The sequence below is a fragment of the Anser brachyrhynchus genome (genome assembly GCF_964034855.1).
Source record: "Anser brachyrhynchus genome assembly, chromosome: 2".
NCBI lineage: Eukaryota > Metazoa > Chordata > Aves > Anseriformes > Anatidae > Anser > Anser brachyrhynchus.
In genome coordinates this window covers 25,537,590-25,556,442 of record NC_137695.1, presented here as the reverse complement: position 1 = coordinate 25,556,442, position 18,853 = coordinate 25,537,590, and the positions used below count along the sequence as shown (strand labels likewise).

Genomic DNA, 18,853 nt, shown 5'->3' with positions numbered 1-18,853 from the left:
CTCTCTCCCAGTTAAACCACCGTAAAGGCTGACTCCGGAGCTGGGGGATGGCCACCCCTGAGGTCCCGAGAAGGATGTGCAGGGAGGTACCAGCCGGGAATTAGGCTCCCCACATGTGCGTTCAGCCCGAGACCCCCCCCCATGCAGACGGAGTAGACTGGCATCTGTTTTGTGATTTAATTTTTTTATTTTTTTTTATTTCCTGCGGTGAATTGCACTATTTGTAGGAAGCAGCTCCGCACAAAGCTCCCCGCAGCAGAGCCGGCGGCGTGCTCGGAGCCCCCCCCCGCCGCCCCCTGCCCCGGCGTCTCCGGGGGCAAGGACCTCGCCTCGGCGGGCGGCGTTGGGAGGGGGGGGGAATCTTTCGTGGTGTTTCCCGAAACCATTCGTGGCTGCTGCTTTCCTTCCCTAGCCCCGTGGATAAAAAAATTAAAAAAATAAAAATATAAAAATATAAAAAGTCGGGTTTTCCCCAGGGCAAAAAAAAAAAATAATAATAATAATAAAGAGGTTATTCTCGGGAAGGGGTGGGGGCACAAAAAAAAAGCCACCGGGAAGGGTAATTCTGTCCCAGCGCCGCCGAGCCCGGGGAGCGAGAGGGAGGCACCGAGCGGTGCCGCGCAGCGCCGAGCACGGCGGGGCCGGGCCGGGACCCCCCGGGGCGCCTCGCTCGGGGCCGGGCCCGGCCGCGGCGCTCGCGGCGACCCTTGCGGTATGCGGCCGCCTTTGGCAGAGGCACATGAAGGATTTCATTGAGTGTGAAGACAGAGAGCAGAGACAGAAAGCAGAAGGAGGCGGCTGCAGCCTTTGTAGTCGGGGAGGAATGCGGAAATGTTGAAGCACTATGTCAAACTTTTTTTGAAACGGGGTCAAGTCACATTCAGCCAGCGTGGGAAAGCAAGGGAAAAAAAAAAAAAAAAAAAAAAAGTTGAGGAGAGGGGAAAGGGAAAAAAAAAAAAAAAAAAAAAGCAAGCTGCCGCTATGCTCGCAGGCTGAGCGGAGGCCGGCAGAGCGAGCGGGGCGAGCAGCGCAGCCGGGGCACGGCAGCCCGAGGCCGGTGCCCGAGCCCCGCGGCGGGGCGGCTGCGGGCGCGTCGCAGCAGCGGCGGCGGCTCCCCGGGGGCCGCCGGCCGCGTTTATTTTTTAATTTTTTTTTTTTTTTTTTTTCTTCGGCGTTTTCGTTTTCCCCGAGCAGCGTGGGGGCGGGAGGAGAGGGCTGGGGGACGAGTGGGAGCTGCCTTCTGCGCCAAGGTGCAGCCCGGCGGCGGCGGGAGGATGCGAGCCGAGGGCGGCCGGGCGGCGGAGCAGCAGCAGCAGCAGCAGCAGCAACACCAGCAGCAGCAGCAGCAGCAGGAGCAGCAGCAGCAGCAGCAGCAGCTACCTGTGTGGCCCGGGCGGCCGCTGCCGGGACCTGCCGGAGACATCGCCATGTGAAGGGGCAGACCCCGGGCCGGCTCTCCACCCCGCCTCGCTCAATGGGAGGTTTGTTTTAGGGAGGACTCACCCCCTCCCTTCCCACCCACCCCCTTCCAACCCCCCCCCCCCCCCCAACAAGGGCTGAGGATTATTTGGGGAGCTGGTGGCGGTGGAGGCGGCCGTGGCGCACAGCAGGTAACGCGGGGCGCCCATGTGCTCCGCACGGCCGGCCCGGCGCCCCGGCCCCCACGCCGCGCCCCCCCTCGCCCCCCCACGGACGCCTCCTTTCGGGGACCGTGGGTCGCCAAACCCCCTCTCTCCCCCCCAAGGGGGCCGGTGTGGGGGGCCGGCGGGGACGGGGGGCTGCCCACCCGGGGAGCCGGGGTGTGGGGGGGTCCCCTTGTCCCCCCCCCGAGAAGCGCAGCCCTCTCCCCCGGGGGGGGGGGGGGGAAGCGTGGGGACGCGGCTCCCCCGCGTGTCCCCGCCGCGTGTGGGGCGGCCGCGGAGGGCGAGCTGCGTGTCGCGGCCGGGGGGTGCGGAGCAGGGGAAGGGGACGGAGGTGAGGCCGGGGGCCCCTCCGTGGGGGGGGACACGAGCGGTAACTTTGCAGCGGGCTCCGCGGCCGCCCGGAGCCAGGCCCGCCGCCCCCGCGGCCACGCACACGCGCGACGCGGTGCCCGCCGCCGGGGGGCGCCTCGTGGCGGCGGCGGGGCGCGGCCGGGCCGGGGCCGGGGGCCGGGGGTCGCGGGCAGGTGTCCCCTCGCCGGGGGGCAGCGCCCGGGGAGCGGGGGTGCTCCGGAGGCCGCGGGGCAGGGCACGCCGCAGGGTGCGGAGGAGGGCACGGGGGGCTGTCCTGGGTTAGTGCTCGGTGGCTTCTGAAATGTGCAAGATCGGCGTGAAGGTGAAAAAAATGAGCGAAAATAGCTGTAGGTTCAAGGTAGGGGATGGCCGGCTGAGGTGTCCGGGGGACTTTGATCCTAGCACGGTAAAATAGGGTGTAGGGGAGGGTTGCAGCCCTCAAAGTGCCGATATAAATATATTAAAAAGGGGCAAGGAATAAAGGAGAGCGCTGACATGGAGCTGCTGTGAGGGGAGAGGGTTTGCCCCCAGTCATGGTGTAGATGCATGGATGAATCTGGATGCAGAGGGAAGCGGTTCTGCCCTCCTGCCTCGTGCACTAGGCAGCAGACCATGAGACCATGCTGTTCCTGAAGACCATCTTCCATCACACACCCAGCCCCACAGCGATCAGCAAGGAACTGCCACTCGTGTGTCCCATGGCAGCAGCATCCACAGCTAAATCCCTTGCGTGATCACAAGTTTCATGAATGTACCGTAGCATACAATGCTCGGAAACATGTTAGTATCGTGTTATATATGTACGTATTTCTCCTCCCACGAGGCAGGAACTTGTCTCTTGCAATGTCTTCATGCGGTGCTTAGCACAGCGGAGAGCAGATCAAGGCTGGAACCTCTCAGGGCTATCACTTACAATAAGTCACAGTTACATGGCATGGGATGTATTTCAAGGACTCCTCTATGCGATGTCCAAGAAACCTTGGAGTCCCACATTCCTGCCATACGCTGCTGGACATAGCTTGCTGTCACATGTGTGTAGGTAACTCCCCCATCCACCTCCTCGGTGTCCCCCAGGGCCGCATTCAACCCTTTGCTCAGGAAAATCCCAGAGCACGTGGTTGCTCTGTGGCTGTGCGTTGTAGCTTTCTGGGCAGAGCACGATAACTACCCAGCATAGTATCAGCCGTGCAGCGATGTCAGCCCCTTGGCAGCCTGGTGGTTCACATCTTCCTTTGCACCACGTTTTTTGCTGTGCATGTAGTTGTCTACTTCATTAGCTTAATTTTGTCTGTTTTTAAACCGTGTGAAGTGATGAGGTAAACTAAAGCACAACGGCAACACTAACTCCCCTTTGTTGCTTGGTTGCTCCTCCAGATCTAACTGGCCTCACCCAGACAATGCTCCCAAAGACTGTATGATAATTTCTGGCAGCCGCAAGAGGAGGCACGTCGGGGTCCGTGCAGCAGAGGAACAGGACCGAGGGGCCGAGACCTTCCTCCTGCCCACGTGGCAGGGCTACCAGGTGCGTGGCAGACCCGCAGCGTGAGCCAAGTGCTAGCCTTCAGAAAGCCAGCAGGGACGGAGTGCCGCCCCGAGGCACCCTGGGCACGGGAGGAAGAGGAGCAGCGGCAGCATGGATAAGGACAGCACAAACCTGGCTGACCAGCAGTATGAGTGTGTGGCCGAGATCGGTGAAGGAGCCTACGGGAAGGTGTTCAAAGCCCGGGACTTGAAGAACGGAGGCCGCTTCGTGGCGCTGAAGCGGGTGCGGGTGCAGACCAGCGAGGAGGGGATGCCGCTGTCCACCATCCGAGAGGTGGCAGTTCTGAGGCACCTGGAGACGTTCGAGCACCCCAACGTAGTCAGGTGAGGGAGCGGGGCATGCGGCCTGCCCAGCGGGGTCCCCGTGTCGCTGTGTGCGTGAGACGAGTTGGGGTACATACATGGACTGGGCACCAGTTTGGGTTTGTGGATGGAGCAAGCGCTCAGACGTGTACACGACGTGCGGTTTGAGGTTTCAGCAGGCCGTGGTGCTGCCTGCCAGACCTCACCTCATCCCTGTGCATTGCCTCCCACACACACAAACACCCATCTCCAGAGGCATAGGTGTGTGACTTAAGTGCTTGGGTGGATGGGCAAGGAGCCACACATACACTATTTCCTCAGGCGTGAGGGAGAATGAAAAAACCAACGACTCTTTTTGTCCCAGGTATTAGCTCTGCCAGCTGCAGCTGATCTTTAGCAGCCCTATTCATTATCAAAACGGCAATGATTATGAGAGTGTTAGTGGATTGTGCGTTTCACCTTTTTAGATGCTTTTATGGAGGTTGTTGATTATTACATTAAAGAGACGCAAGGGCCTAAGACTTCAAGCTTTCAGGAGGCCTCACAACTGAATGCTGTTTGACTGTTAGTAATTTCACCAAGTGCTGCTGATGGTGCTACCAAGAGTGCGGAAGGACAAAAGGCAGGCCTTACTCTCAAAACGGTGGCAATGACAGCAGGATTTCCCTCCTGCTGGTAGCATAACCCTGAATAAATGCCCCGTGTTCTTGGGCAGGTTCTCCCAGTGTTAAGGCTGGCCCTGCCACGAGCTCTCACCTTGCTGTAGCTGGAAACCTCCAGCAGCCAGTTTGGTCAATAACCATTATTCTGGCTGGCACCTAGTGATGCCAGGGGCATAAATTTCAAAAGTGGGTGCATCCAAGTGTGGGCAACGTATCACATCTGGTCACTGAATCAGGTGACTTGGTTTACAGAGGAGCACACCCAATCTCCTTTCTTGGCAATAGAGATAATTGAGAGTTCCTAAAATCTCTGAAATCCAGTTCAATAATTTTGGTGAATAAGTATGGGTTTAGGTGCCCAGGTTTAGACATTTACATACTTGAAAATCATAAGCCTTTGTTTGGGAATAATTGGCTTTTGCCCCAAGTCGCATTTCAGACACAAGGGCTCGGGATGTGATGTGTCGGGGTGTTTGGGACATTGGCTGCACACCTACTTCCACAAACAAGCAGGGGAATGTAAGAAGCAGTTTCAAACACTCTTCTGAAACAGGAGGAATGCTATTTTAAAAGTCACCTCTGTTGTGCATATTTTTAATCTGTAGAGCAGATGAAGCTCTGAGTAGCACTTTGGAGTGGTTGAAATCGTGTCCTTGTAATGAGAGATTATTTGAAAATACTTGAATGCCTCAGTTCCATTACAGAAGATGGTAGAAGAGTTTGTAATCTACTGAGATTAAAGGTCTATTTTTATGTTATGTAAATATATTCAGAGAAGGAAATACTATAAATGAAGATCTGCAGTTTTATGCAGCTGACCTAGCGGTACTAAATGTCGGAACATATTTTGCTCACAAAAATGTTCATTGTTTGTGCATGCAGTCTGGAAACTGGTATCGTGGCCAGGTTAGTAAGTAAAAATAATGGCAAATGCATTGTCTGCATACTGGATTAGAAGGTACAACATTTTCAGAGCACTGGGATAGCCACGCAAATATTTGAGGTCAGATTTTTTGCGAAGGGGACATCTAGCTATCTTCTGAATTTTACAGGCAAGTAGCCCGAGACAAATGAGTGAGCAATGCAAATCTCATGTCAAATCTGTTATCTCTGAGTAAGGCGTGTGTGATCCATGAGTCGTTCAATGCAAACCAACAGTCATTCTGTGGGTCAAAATTTAGACACACTGCATGCAGTTGAGCCGCATATGACCTGTGCTGCTGAGCAAGCGTGGTTGTGGTGCTCTGGCATCAGCTGACAGCAGCAGCAGAAGCCACAGGCCACGTCTTGTCATGCCCAGTGCAGATGGTAGGGTTGGGCTAGCCAGGGAAGACCATAAGGAGCTCAGCCCAGAGCTGTTCTGTCTGCGTGAAGTGGTGCTGAACGTGAAGAACAGTTTGGGAAGGAGAAGACCCAGCACTTGCTAGGTAAAGATGTAGCTCCATGGTTTTGTTGGTCACGGAGCCTCGACACAGGACCAGCTGAGCGACTGCAGCCTGGGATTGGCATGGCAGCCTTAGAGTCCCTTCCTTTAAAATCCTGAGAAGTGCTTAGTGTCAAAACTGGTTTCTAGTGCTTGGCACTGGGGATGGAAAGGAATTTTCTCCATAAAGTAGAAATGTCTAAATAGCATAGAATAATTTTAAACAAAAAAATTGTCATATTTTTCCATGCTACTTCTTGCTAATTATGAGAGGTTTTGTTCCTCATCCCTTCTATCCAAGTCTCTTGTTTCCATATTCATACCATGCGGTGATGCATTTGTCACAGCACAGTTGCTTTTACAGGAATTAGATAATGAAGTTAGATAAGACCTGATGGCAGAATAAAGCAGAAAGAGGTGCGAGATGAGAAGTGAAAGGAAGTCTAATCTTCAGCAGAAAAGTGATGGTAGTCTAAGTCTCTGGACTGTTAACTGTAAAGTGAATAAGGCCTGGTGGACTGACCAAAATTTTTGAAAGACTGTCAAAAATAGCATACAGAAAGGCATGGTAAAAATACAGTAAAAAGGATGATCGCTTTGCACTTAAAATATTCTCCTGTTCACATTTGCCCTTGTAGAAAGGTCAGGACACCTTAGGCTATTCCATTTACCTTCACAAAACAAAGCAAAAAATAGCCACTCTTCAAGAGTAAACGGTTGTGTGAATTGTTCTAAAATGAGGAATGTTGCATGAAATGTCCCTACTAACCAGGAGAATGATTAAGGTGCTCCTCTAGCTCACCTTTCAGATGGGAAGATGTAATGCTTTATTAAAACCTTACTGTATACAGTAGTTAAGTCTGGCAAAAATTGGTCTGGCGCTTATGTAGCTTAGTTCTGTTCTGTTTGGGAAGAAATGAAATATACGTAGACAAAGGACAGGCTTTGCCAGGAATAAATGACATATTAGATTCAGGAAATTCCTGTGTGTAAAACTGGGAGTATTCCCTGCTGTAATATATCTGTAGATTTTTTTCTTGTGATTATATTGCTAAATCCAGTAATATATTGTGTTCGTTTTATATCTCTCCTGCTGGTAATCAGATGAATAATTTTCCCCTAATGTTAATCATTCGTCAAACCATGAATTTGCACCCTAGGAAGGTGATATACAAGACAGAATACTGTAATTCTTGCAGTGCTCATTTTCTAACACACGCACACACATATATTTAACAGTTTTAATAGTTTTAAACCATAAGCAAATAGAGCAAACCTGCAAAGCTGTATGGTTTTTGCTTCTTGGTTATTTTATTCTGTTTTTTGATAAATCTAACTTGGTATTTCTGTGGGTTAGTAAGTCTTCTATTTCAAAACAACCAAAACTATATTGAATATAGTCTATTAGAATATAATCTAATCTGGTCTGTTATGTCAAATGTAAGTGTCAGAAATCTTGCCATTCAGGATCGCAATTGCCGTATAATAAGGAAGGAATTCAAAATCTTATTTCTCTCCTTTCTGTTAACTTGCAGAATAGGTGGCCCAGATAATTGATTTATGTTCAACAGAATGATCCACCTAGCTGGGACTGTAACTTCATTCCTCAGACTTTTTAGTACATGGATAAGTGTGTGGGAAACCCGGTAATTATGAGTAATTGGACAATTATCCCGTGTTCAAATTTTTATGTTGTTTTACATCCAATGAAATATAAATGACAGTGTAGACAGCACTCTGTGGTGCAGCAATACCATCACGTTGCTTTTTCTTGACGTTTGCAGTCCATGGTCCATGCCTCTTACCTCTTGGTTTGCACTTGAGTGCTTTATGGAGCCCATCGGCTGCTTCCCTTGGCAAGGACACAGGAGCATGGAGGGACAAGGCTGGTGCATGCCTGACACCCGCATCCCTGTTTGCCCAGATGTAAAGACCATCACTTGACCTTGCTCAATGTTCCCAGAAGTGTGCAATGGCTTGGTGCTTAAAATTGCATTATACTAATATAGGAGGTGTCTTTTTCATAACAGTGTCTTAAAATTCCCCATCTAACCTGATGCAGAGAGCATTCAGAACGTACCTGAAAGAAGTCATCAATGCATAGCCAAGCTTTTGCAAGGCAATTTGAACTTGCAGTTGTTTGGCTTGTTTTGTTTGTCAAACTGAAATCATACCGGAACATACAGTGGGAGAGGAATTTCAAAATTCAGTAGTTAATTTTGTTTCTTTTTGCAGTTTATGGTAATGCTGATATTGGCTGCTGGCTTTATTACCGTGCTGTTAAGAAGTTGAAAGGATGATGTTCTCAAAATCATTGAGATGTTTCATCCCGTGAAGTGTAATATTTCTATTTTAGGGGATGTTTGTCTCCAGTGAATTCTGCTTCCTTCCTTACTTCCTTTTTCTGCCAAACTAATGTTAAACTTTTAGTGTATGACATCATTCCTACAGATCAACAGCATGCAATACAATTTATTTTTGTGTAGTACCACTCCTATGGCATCTGACAGCCCTGAGGATAGAAAGAAGTGGATACTTTCACATTGCTAGGTACAGGGTTTATCTTGCATGCAGAAAGAGTAAAATAAGATGCAGAGATGGGGTGAAGCAAAAGAAACAGAACTGGAAACTTAGAAATTGCCAAGGTTAAAGGAATTAATGCAGCAGATTAGTCTCAACTGAGGTGGATGAGTAATGGGAAGGAAAAACTGAATGAGCCTCAGTTCAGTTTTAGACTAACACAAACAGGATGGTCTTCAAGGCAAGATGAGAAGACGGGAAATGCCTTGGCGAGAGAGAGACATTTCCAGGCTAGAGAGCAGCCAGAGATGTCCCTGCACTGTCCTGACCCAGCGAGGAGGACACCGCGACAGTGCTGGAGACAGAGGGACGGCTCACCCGGGGAAAGGGCTTCTCCGATGGCAAGAGGGCAAGGGGAACAATGTGGCTGATACTGAACAGGGTTTGACAGGAGGTAGGATTTGGAGAAGTTTCTTAAATTGGCAGAGGACATTGTGAAACGGCTGCACATGAATGCTGGCCTGTCATCATCTGTTTGCAGCCCTACAGTACACAGAATAAGGGAAAATCAGTGATATTCTTCCTGTCTATATGAATTGTTTATTAGTAATGGATGTGATGATTTAGTTTGAACACATGGCCTTCCAGAAACAGGACAAGATAAGAGCATGTCAGGAAGGAAGGGTTGAATATGGAAGAGCCTTTTAAGCCTTAGGAAATTCTCTGGAGTGAATACAAGCTTTCTTCAAAAAGTATTTTATCTTACTCTGAATCTAAGCTTTTTATAAAAAACATGTTTCCAGTCTTTGTGTGAGTAAATGTTAGTCATTTTAGATTATGTACAGCGCTCCCTTCCTTCTCTAAATCAGTGGAGGGTTGTATTTGTAATGTTCCTGGAGACCTAGTCTTGCTGGGTCCTGCCCAGGATGAAAAACCATCGCACCTCACCAAAACCGCTGCTGGTGCCAGCCTGCTATCGCCAGATAGAGGCATCCATCCCCTGGGTTCCTGGAGTGGGGTCCAGGAGTCAGTGCTGGCCACAACAGGGGCCAGGTAGATTGCATGGGACTTTCAGGTTTGTGTCGTGATACCCTGGTGCCTGCTGAAATGTGGAAGAGGGTGCAAGTAGTGAGCCCTTTCCCGACGTTTGAAGGAGAGTAGGCTGTCGGCTGTGACTTAGCAAAGTACCAAGTGAGTCACTCAGGTACTCCCAGTGGGATTTAAGTAATTGTTCAAAGTTTAACAGATATGTAAGTACACTATCAAATAGAAAAAGATATGATATTAAATATGCACTGATTATTAAAATGCTTTTCTGGATAGAGTTCAGGCACAAAGCGGTGACTGGGACAGTATGCATAAGAATACAAGTCATACCTATTGATTCTTCTTCATATACTGCATTATTTCTAGAGATTTTTTTTCTCTTGGAAGTTAAAAAAAGTCATGCAGAATAAATAACATAATTATCCTGAAACAGCAGAGATGTTTTGTACAGCAACATGAATTTGGCATCAAGTGCTTAAGTTATTTGTCTTTGAGTTGCTTAGTAATTCTTAGTTGACTTAATTCTGCTCTGAAGTTTTAAAATTGTTTTACAAAACTTCATAACTCAAAGTAACATAGAAGTTGCTGTACCTTCCAAAACATTGCAGCTGTATATTAGAGCATTTGGGTTTTACGCTGTGTATGAAATCTAGTTGTTTTCCAGTATTGCTGAACAAGTGGATTCTTAATGATCTAACAAATGATCATAAGATAACTGTGCCTGTATACAAAAGTCACCAAGCTACATGTTTTCATTCAAAAGAGAGGAAATTTCTCTTCATATATCAGTTCTACATGTATTTTTCATATATTCTGAAAAAAATATTTTAAATTGCAAGTGCATTTAACAGCTCTATCTTTAAACTCTAAAGCATGTTACTAATAAGCAAGCTGCTTTGGAATTTTCCAAGGGGTGTGACATAACGGACTTTGATGTTTTCCATTTGGGAAACCTCTCTCGGGAGGGTTTAGATGAGAAGGTCATCAAAGAGTGGAAATGTGACAGTAGACTTCCATAACTGTTTCAAAATACCAATTGCATGCAAACTTTTGTATTAATTTTCCTGTTTATTTATTTACCCATATCCTTGGAAAATTTGTTCCATCCTTAGAAAATGTTCACAAGGAAATATTCCTTTAAATAATCTTTTTAAAATCAGGCCTTAAAATTTTAACAAGTCAGCTATGGGCAGAATGAAGAAGGTACTATATGAGTAACAAGAAACTTCTATATTATGCTTCAGATGTATTTTTAGGGTTTTAGAACAAGATGGATCTCTACACAAAGAAGCATCTCACATAATTTTAGGACCAGGTGATGTTTTCAGATACGTAAATACAGAATGTACTGGAATATGCCAATTTGCTGGTATTGGTAGAGTTGCCTTGGGGTGGATTTCCCATGACACACCTAGAAAACAATTTGCAAACAGCAAAATGTCACATACTGTTTTAAAAGCATTCGTATGAACACTGATATCACTCTGGATGATCACTAACAGGTAACTGATCTTCTCTAAGCAAAACAAAATAAAAAATAATTCAGATATGAATTGATCTTTGCAGGAATTTCCCATATTTAGTGACTGAAAACTCAGTTTTAACAAAGATGAATCATACTGAGTTTAAATGAAACCTATCAAGTTTGGGCTTTTGCAACATTAGTCAGTACAAAATGTTACGTGTTGTGATAGAGACAGAGAAAGGAAGTGAGAAATGGGATGGAAAAGTCTATGTGGTGTTTTTTCTCTCTCATGTGAAGTTTTGGCTAGGCATTTAATATCTGTTTGAAGCATGGTCACTACAATAAATCACCCAAGGTGGCGGTTGCTGTTTAACAATTTCAGAGAATTCCCTTCTCTCTGAAATCATTTAATTATAAACTGGAAATTTCAGTACTTTGTTCATTGTTTCTCAAGTGAGCATATTTCTGGGAGCTTTCTGTGAATGTAATTCCTAGCTGCACTGATGCTTTTGTTTCTCTTCATCTGTGGAGCCAGCGCTCTACTGTAAGGATAGAATTCTATCACTATTTTTTTTTTCACATTTGATGTGGTATTTTGCATACAGCTGCAGAGTAGACAGTTACCTTTGAAAAGAACATTTGGCTGGTTTAATTTGATTAGAGCAAACCACCTCAATCATTTCTGAACTAAGACCGTTTTCATTTTAACTTGGCAGTAGGAGTTGGGAATGTACTGGTGGTACTTAGATGTTTGGGGGAGTACCAGTTTGGATACACAGCTAACACTGAAATGAAACAAACCTAGAGGGCTTTGCCCACTCTGCCCCTTCCTCATGAAAAAGGAGGGTTGTGCAGCCAGTGAATATTGCATTTAACATTTACTTATTATGACAAGGGACTTTGAATGTTTCTACAGAAATTGAAAATCTTTAGCTGGCTAGAATGCATAGTCATACATTTAAAAATAAAATAAAATAAAATAAACAACACGTGATATTAAAAACAGATATAGGATATGAAAGTCTTCTATTTACAGCAAACTTAAAAATCCCTAGCAACAGTATTCTGAGCTATAATAAAATCCAACATGCAAAATATGGTGGATTTCTCATAACTAAATTGTATCTCTTCTATTAAATCTTAACAAGATTCCTCCTGTCTGTCATTCTTCGGGCTTTGGGTTTTACTCATCTCATGATAAAAATACATTGTGATATTTTTTGTGTGTGTGCATGTTGCATGTTAAAGATTAAGTTAGATTATTCAGACTTACAGTATTCTGTATTATACATGATTTTTTGCTTTTCAGTTGCCCTCAGTGGTGATCAAATCATTTTCCTAGAAAAACCCTTGTGGCTGTCTAGGATATCAATGTGTCTCATAAGAAATGACAGCCCTTTAATAAATTATAGCTGGATGGCATTCTCCAGAAAAGAGGATTATGATCTTTAAGTGCTCTGACTAAGCAGGAGTAGATCATCATATACAGAATATGTTAATCAGAAGCTTACAGTTAAAGGAACATTCTCAGGTTATTCTTGTGTTTATGTTCTGAAAAAAAAAAAAAAGGTACATAGTTAAATGTTCATCCATATGAGCAGCCTAATGTTCAGCAGCAATGGGAGAATTGCATCCACATCTTACAGCCAACTCAAAAAGGCAGTTATAAATTTCAGGATTGAGTTTCTGCAGGTGAAGTTAATTTACACCAGCTCTGGTTGTTCAAATGATAAATTCCTAATGCTAAAATGAACAAATATATATTAGGACAGGAAGTCTGTGCAGAGGTGTCCCACCAAGTATGCACATTTGAGACTTTACTGATCAGATTTTAAAAGTCAGAACTATGGATTTTATCAAACTGTCCTGCGGTATAAAAAGAATTGTTTCATTAGGAGTTTTTTTCACTTATACAGGCTCAGAGAGTTTCTCTTGGTCTGTTTCACTCCTCCTAGTGACATTCCCTTGGAGGACCACAGACAATTTCCTCTGCCTTTGTATGTACATTCTGAAATACTTGATTCCTATCTCTGCGTGGTCACCTAAGCAATTTTTACAATGTTGCACTTAGACCAGAACTCCAGGTTACATTGCAGATACAGTCATTTAAATGCTATGTACATTTCCTTACTTCAAGAGGAAATGCTTCTCTATCTACAATTCTGTCTGCTTTCTGATTGCTGTACATTGCATTGAAAGTTTATGTCTAGCTTGTTACTAGCTAGCACAGCACCAGAGCCTTTAATATTGATTTCTGTGTTTCTTCCAGACAGTGAAAGTTAAAGCCCTGCATTATTTTTCTCAGCTATTTTCTCAGTAGGTCATAAAGTGAGTCTCGTTTTGCTAATTTTATCTAGCATCACACTTTGTTTACATTTGTCATCTTTATGACATAGCGATTGAACAGCATCTGCAATTTTAATTAGTGTGTTGTTTATCCTTAGATAACCTTCTAGATCAATAATGGAGATAGGCCTACCCACCAATCTTTGTGGTTTCCTCTTAGACATCTCTAATCAATTTGTTGCCTTACTGTTTGTCTCTGCCTTATGTAAACTGCTGAGCAACAAGTTTTGTTCAAAGTAATAATACCCGTAACTCGATGGGTTTGAATCAATGACTCGAGTCTGTAAATCAGCATTAAATGTCTCATTAGGCTCGGCATTCTTGGAAGGGCCTGGACAAGTCAGTACTTCTTGAGAAATGAATACCTGTATTTCTTCATTGCGCTGAGTCCCATTCATCACATTGCCTTTATGTTTGTAACTTCATTTAAAAAAAGGTAGAGAGTTGACTGGCACTATTTACGTCTGTGCTGCTTATTGTTTGTTTTTTCTCTCCTTGTTTTTTAATGCTTTTTAATTTTCTTAGGTCCAGTTAAAACATCTGTCAGGGACATCAGTTAACCAAAAGCAAAGCTTTATGCACTAGTGAAAAAATATGAATTCCAAGAACTTGGAATTGAACTGTAGGAGAGCCAACAGACCACAGCAGTACAATAGCAGGAGAGTTGCACAGGACAGTCAGGTAACCTATTTGATTGAAAATGAAAGTATTTGTGGCTAAAGATAAAACCCAGATAGGTGAGTAACACTGATGAGGGAGTCTCTTTAAAAGACATTTTAAGTATAATAGAATGTCCCAAACCAATAGGGTACTGCTATGTTTTTAAGAAAATACATATCAAAGACTGTTTGGTTTCCAGTAACCCAAAGTTCAGAGTGGACAAGTTAGTTCTACAGAAACAAAACTTACGTCATAAGGAGCAAACGTAAATGTCCTCTAGATCAGTGAAAGAATGTTGAGCCCATAATTCTTCAAGAAGTTTAAGTTTATTAAAGCAGTAATAAAGGACAATTTCAATGACTGTTCATAATAAAATGAACAAACAGGACAAGGTTTAAAGACAAAACTCACAAACTCCTTCAATGAAGTAGCTGTTCCTGGAGTACAAGGAAGAGAACACTCACTGTGTAGTCTGAAGCAACTTACAATAATTGGTTTAAGAAATTCTTATAGTCAAGGCAGAAAGTCACAGGAGCAACAATAATTAAATCTGATATTCTGGGGACAGGAATGATTCCCAAACTTGTTATAGTACCAATAGACTTCAGAACAGAGAGATTAAGAAACAGAAGGTAAGCAGAAATCCAACAGTTGAGAGAAAGGGTATGAAAATGCATGGATTTTGCATGGCAGGTACTTGAATAAAGATCTGTAGCTGCACATTTTGTCAGTTAGGACATTTACCTCTCCCTGGTGTGATGCTCCGTGCAGCTACTGGAAATCCTAGCTACTGCTTTGGATCTGTAGCCTCTTCTGGGTGCTACCGAGACACTTTAAACATAGATGTAACTCTTTGGTTCTGGTGGTTCTGCAAAGGGGTGGGTGGTATCGAAGGGAGGAACCAAACTTTCTCCTTCCTTTTCATGTCTCTGCTCCAGTATATCATGTTGGAAACACACAAGGTACACATAGCCACAAATTAAAAAAAAAAAAAAAATAGAACAGGAAAGCAAGGTAAGAATTGTGAGCGGACGTCTAACTTTAACCATCCAAATATTAAATGCATACTCCAACCTAGTCATGCATATTCTCTCCATGCTGAGTGCAGAGAGTGAATGTGCTTTCTGAGAGTAATTCATCCCACTCAGCCTCTGTACCTACCCTGGAGCAGAATAAATTGCCGTCTGGAAACTCCTTGCTCTCTCATGTTGACCACAGAGTCCAGGTGACTCACGCAGAGTGGACACCAACTGGAGCCTGCTGAAGCTACATGAGATACGTGACAGTCAAAAGTTTGAAGGTGGAAAGTGGAAACACGGGTAGGGATTTTGTACAGCAAATAAGAGAATTTACAAAAACAAATAGGAAATTGTTTTGTGGGTGGGGGATCAAAAATCTAGCATTGAAATCAGAGGACACTTGAACTGTCAAATTAGAGGAGAAATAAGAAGCAAGTATTACAGGGGACCTTAATTTTTTACTGAAGTTTGGTATATGTATTGTTGATAACGGTTTGTACAGGATGCTTTTTTATCAGTTAACAAAAATGATGTACTTCTAATAATAGAGGTTAGGTTTCTGTGAAATGTACTGACTTCAGACAATCTGCTTCTAGTTTGATCTTGGCATCAAAGTACTAAAGGGAACAGGATGTAGCTGGAATGGGTCATCATTGCCTGGTTACCTTGTACACAACTTTAAGCTCCAACAGAAGCCATTTTGGTCAAAAGCTGTTAATCTCTTACAAGAGGAAGAGTAGCTGAAGATGTGTGTTGGAATAATCCAGCCCACAAGTGGCTTGTGGCATGTTTCAGAGTCTTCTCAAATACAATTTTTCTTTCTTGTTTTTCCCATTTTCTTCTTTCTCACTCTGCCGTATTGGTCTGGTATGGGATTTGCCACTAAGTGGGCTAATTACCTCATTATTAATAACGTTCTGATGCTACACATAATTTTCCTTCATAATTACTTCAAATTCCTTTTGAGCAAATTACGTGATTGTACAATTGCAAGTAGTTGAAAAATTCTGGTGTTTAACCTGTGTTACACTCTAAATTATCCAAGACCTTTCTTGGGTTCTTGGAAAGCAGTGATACTATACCTTTATCTCTTGGAATAGTTTTTTGGAATTTCGAGTTTTATTTTTCCATAAACCTAAAACACACCAGCCCACATTGCTAGGTAATAGCTTGCAAAATTAAGATCAGCCTATTACGCTAACAGATTCTGCTTCGATGTTTTTGACCAGGTAAAAATGTTTTCTGTCAAGTGCCTGTTGGAGCTAGTTCTTTTATGGCTTGAGTCTCAAAGCTTGAAAACAGATTTATTTATTTTTTATTATGGAACTGCTAAGACAAAGTAATTGTCCTTATTTATAAGCTGCTCTGTTAAGCTGTTTGGTTGCGTGTAATCGCATATGTGTGTATATGTGGCAAAGAAATACCATGAAAGATTCTACTGCATTTTTACCAGGAAGTTCAGAATTATTATTTTGTAACATGGATGAGGATTGTTAGACATGTGGAACTGCAGTTAGTTTTAAATCTGTGCCTTAAAAATGTCTGAGAAGTTTTCTTTTTTGAAGTTAAAAGAAAAAATTGAAAGGGAATGATGGCAAGCCAGACAACAAATCATCCCAAAAGCTAATTGTTTTTAAAAAGTTACATGACATTGAAAATTGAAACTTGGAACTAAAGTGCTGTCTCGCTCCTAAGCATAATAAAATAGTAGATTTTATTAAATGTATTCTGGAAAGTGTAAATAAAAATTATAGAGCCTGATGTGAGTGGCAAAGAGCCCAGGCAATATCCAAAAGAGTAAACATGTAATGGCTTAACCTAACTGGGGCACAGTCCACTCCAGCAAGCAACTGAGCAGGGGATGTCAATATTTAAAAGCAGCAGAACTAATTTTTGAAACAGATGGCTTTTTTTTCCTCCTGTGTGCAGTACAAATATATTTCTTAGATTTTAGGTAGCATTTTGATGATGGGATTATGTGTCTCATTTGAATATTGACCCTTTTATTATTTTTTAAATTCTTATAAATATACATCCACTTTGATCGCTCATCTTTCAAGTATGAAAATGCCAGCTTTAAATGGCATTATTTACTCAGTTGCAGAACTCATTTATCCCAGAATACATCATTTATACCAAAATATTGCAGTATTATCTTTTCAGCTTTTTAATGGAGGTTCTCTTTAAAAAGACTGTTGAGCTTTTGAAATAGGTTAATTGCAATTTGCTGAATGGGCATGATTATGGCTTTTCTATCATACTGATCACCAACATTTTCACAAGCCTAAAAAAGTGTTCTTTTGCAAGGCTTTGGAAAACCTAAATTTACATCACCTTTCTGTCTTCTGGAGTGAAACAGGGAGAATGCACAGCGTGTAGATCAGTAGCCATATATCGTACAGGCATTCATAGAAATGGAGACTACCGTGTCTTCCTGGGTTTAGCAACAAAAATGGTCTACTGTGTGTATTTCTTCCAAATGGCCTTCGGTGGCAGATATTTCTCAGTGAAATATTTTTGTAATACAGACAGAGATTTTTATTTCAGGATATATAGATACCAGTTGTGATGTTTTAAACCCAAGAAATGCCTATATGAAAAGTAGGTAAAACAGAGATTTTGACTTCTCTTCCCAGAAAGTCACATCAATTCTGTGATAACTCAGAAGGCAGCTGAATGGGCCTTTATAAAAAATATGAACTAAGTCACTTCTAAGTGGAGACAGCTGGGGTCTATTTAATATCCTGTGTAAAATGGTCGGGTCAACTTCCTGGAATAACTTAGGAGTTTTATTTCATGAATATCCCAGCGCTGCAGGAACCTGAGGTGGCAGTGAGGCTCTTGAACTGAAATGTACCTCAAGGAAAAGCTCTGTGGCCATATCTGTGTATTTTGTATGGGACGGCAAGAAGCGTTTGGGAACCTGTTGTATCTGTGCATAAGTGTCTGTCGTGGGTGCTCATTAATGCAGGCAACTGGTCTCAGGTTTTTCTTCCAATCCTATATTTTTATGATTTAGGCATTAGAATACTAGTTGAAAAGCATCATGAAGTGACACTGGACAGGAAGTCCAGGGATTCACAAATATCCTGATGGCCCTAAGTACCTAGGTTATTCTGTAATTTGGGATGCTGGCTCCTAAATCATTTAAATTATCTTGACAGTTTCACAATGTCTTTTTTCCCCTTACAATTAATCCAGCCGTATCCTTGCTATCTAAGACTGTGCATTTCCTTAGTGTGTTCCCTGTATTTGTTCAATTTAACCGCTCTGGACTCCTTAAGTTTCTAATCTAATATTATTTTTTAGCTCCTGCTATCCTATTGTATAAGGATGAAAAGATATTAGTCTTTGTAGACCAGTGCAGCTGGTAAGTGTTCACTCCCACCCTCCAAAAATGGCACAATATAGCAATTGATGTAACACAGCCCAGTGGCAACTTAATTATAAACCTCCAGTGCACTAAGTATGAAAATTCATGATAAAAACTGTACAAAAAGATAATATGTCCAGTATGGTTAGATACATCTCACAGCACGAAAATTTGGCCTTTCCTTGACTGCATATTTAAATAGAAGATAAATGGAAGCTTTAAATAAGAGATAAGAGAGAGATAGGAGCACACTATTGAAAGGGAGAGGATGAAGTCCTAACATGATGATTAGCTGATTTACTTCAGTTGGATAGAGATGGGAATTGTAATATATATACATATATATAGTCAGTGAAATAGGCCAGCTGACCAAGGCCAGAAAAGGCTTTTGTAGACTGTGCTGGGGGTGCCTGTGTGGTGTGTAATGGTGCCAGTTTGGTCACCTGTAGCAAGGCTCAGGACCATTGGTTATGGTGCAAGCTTCTGTGCTGGTTCAGAG

The 18,853-nt window shown here is 43.5% G+C and overlaps 1 protein-coding gene across 2 annotated transcripts in view; it reads left to right on the top strand.

Annotated features, from left to right (window-relative positions):
* Positions 1 to 571: 571 nt before the first annotated feature.
* The window catches only part of CDK6 (cyclin dependent kinase 6), a 142,620-nt gene continuing 124,338 nt past the window's right edge, over positions 572 to 18,853 (top strand). The window contains exons 1-2 of one of the 2 annotated variants that reach the window (XM_080582567.1): positions 572 to 1,481; positions 3,369 to 3,860. In XM_080582567.1, coding sequence (XP_080438693.1) covers positions 3,628 to 3,860 — 233 coding nt within the window. In that variant the 5' untranslated portion in view covers positions 572 to 1,481; positions 3,369 to 3,627. Of the gene's footprint in view, positions 1,482 to 1,502; positions 1,611 to 3,368; positions 3,861 to 18,853 lie in introns of those variants that run through there. The other variant, XM_080582568.1, reaches the window with a different exon arrangement.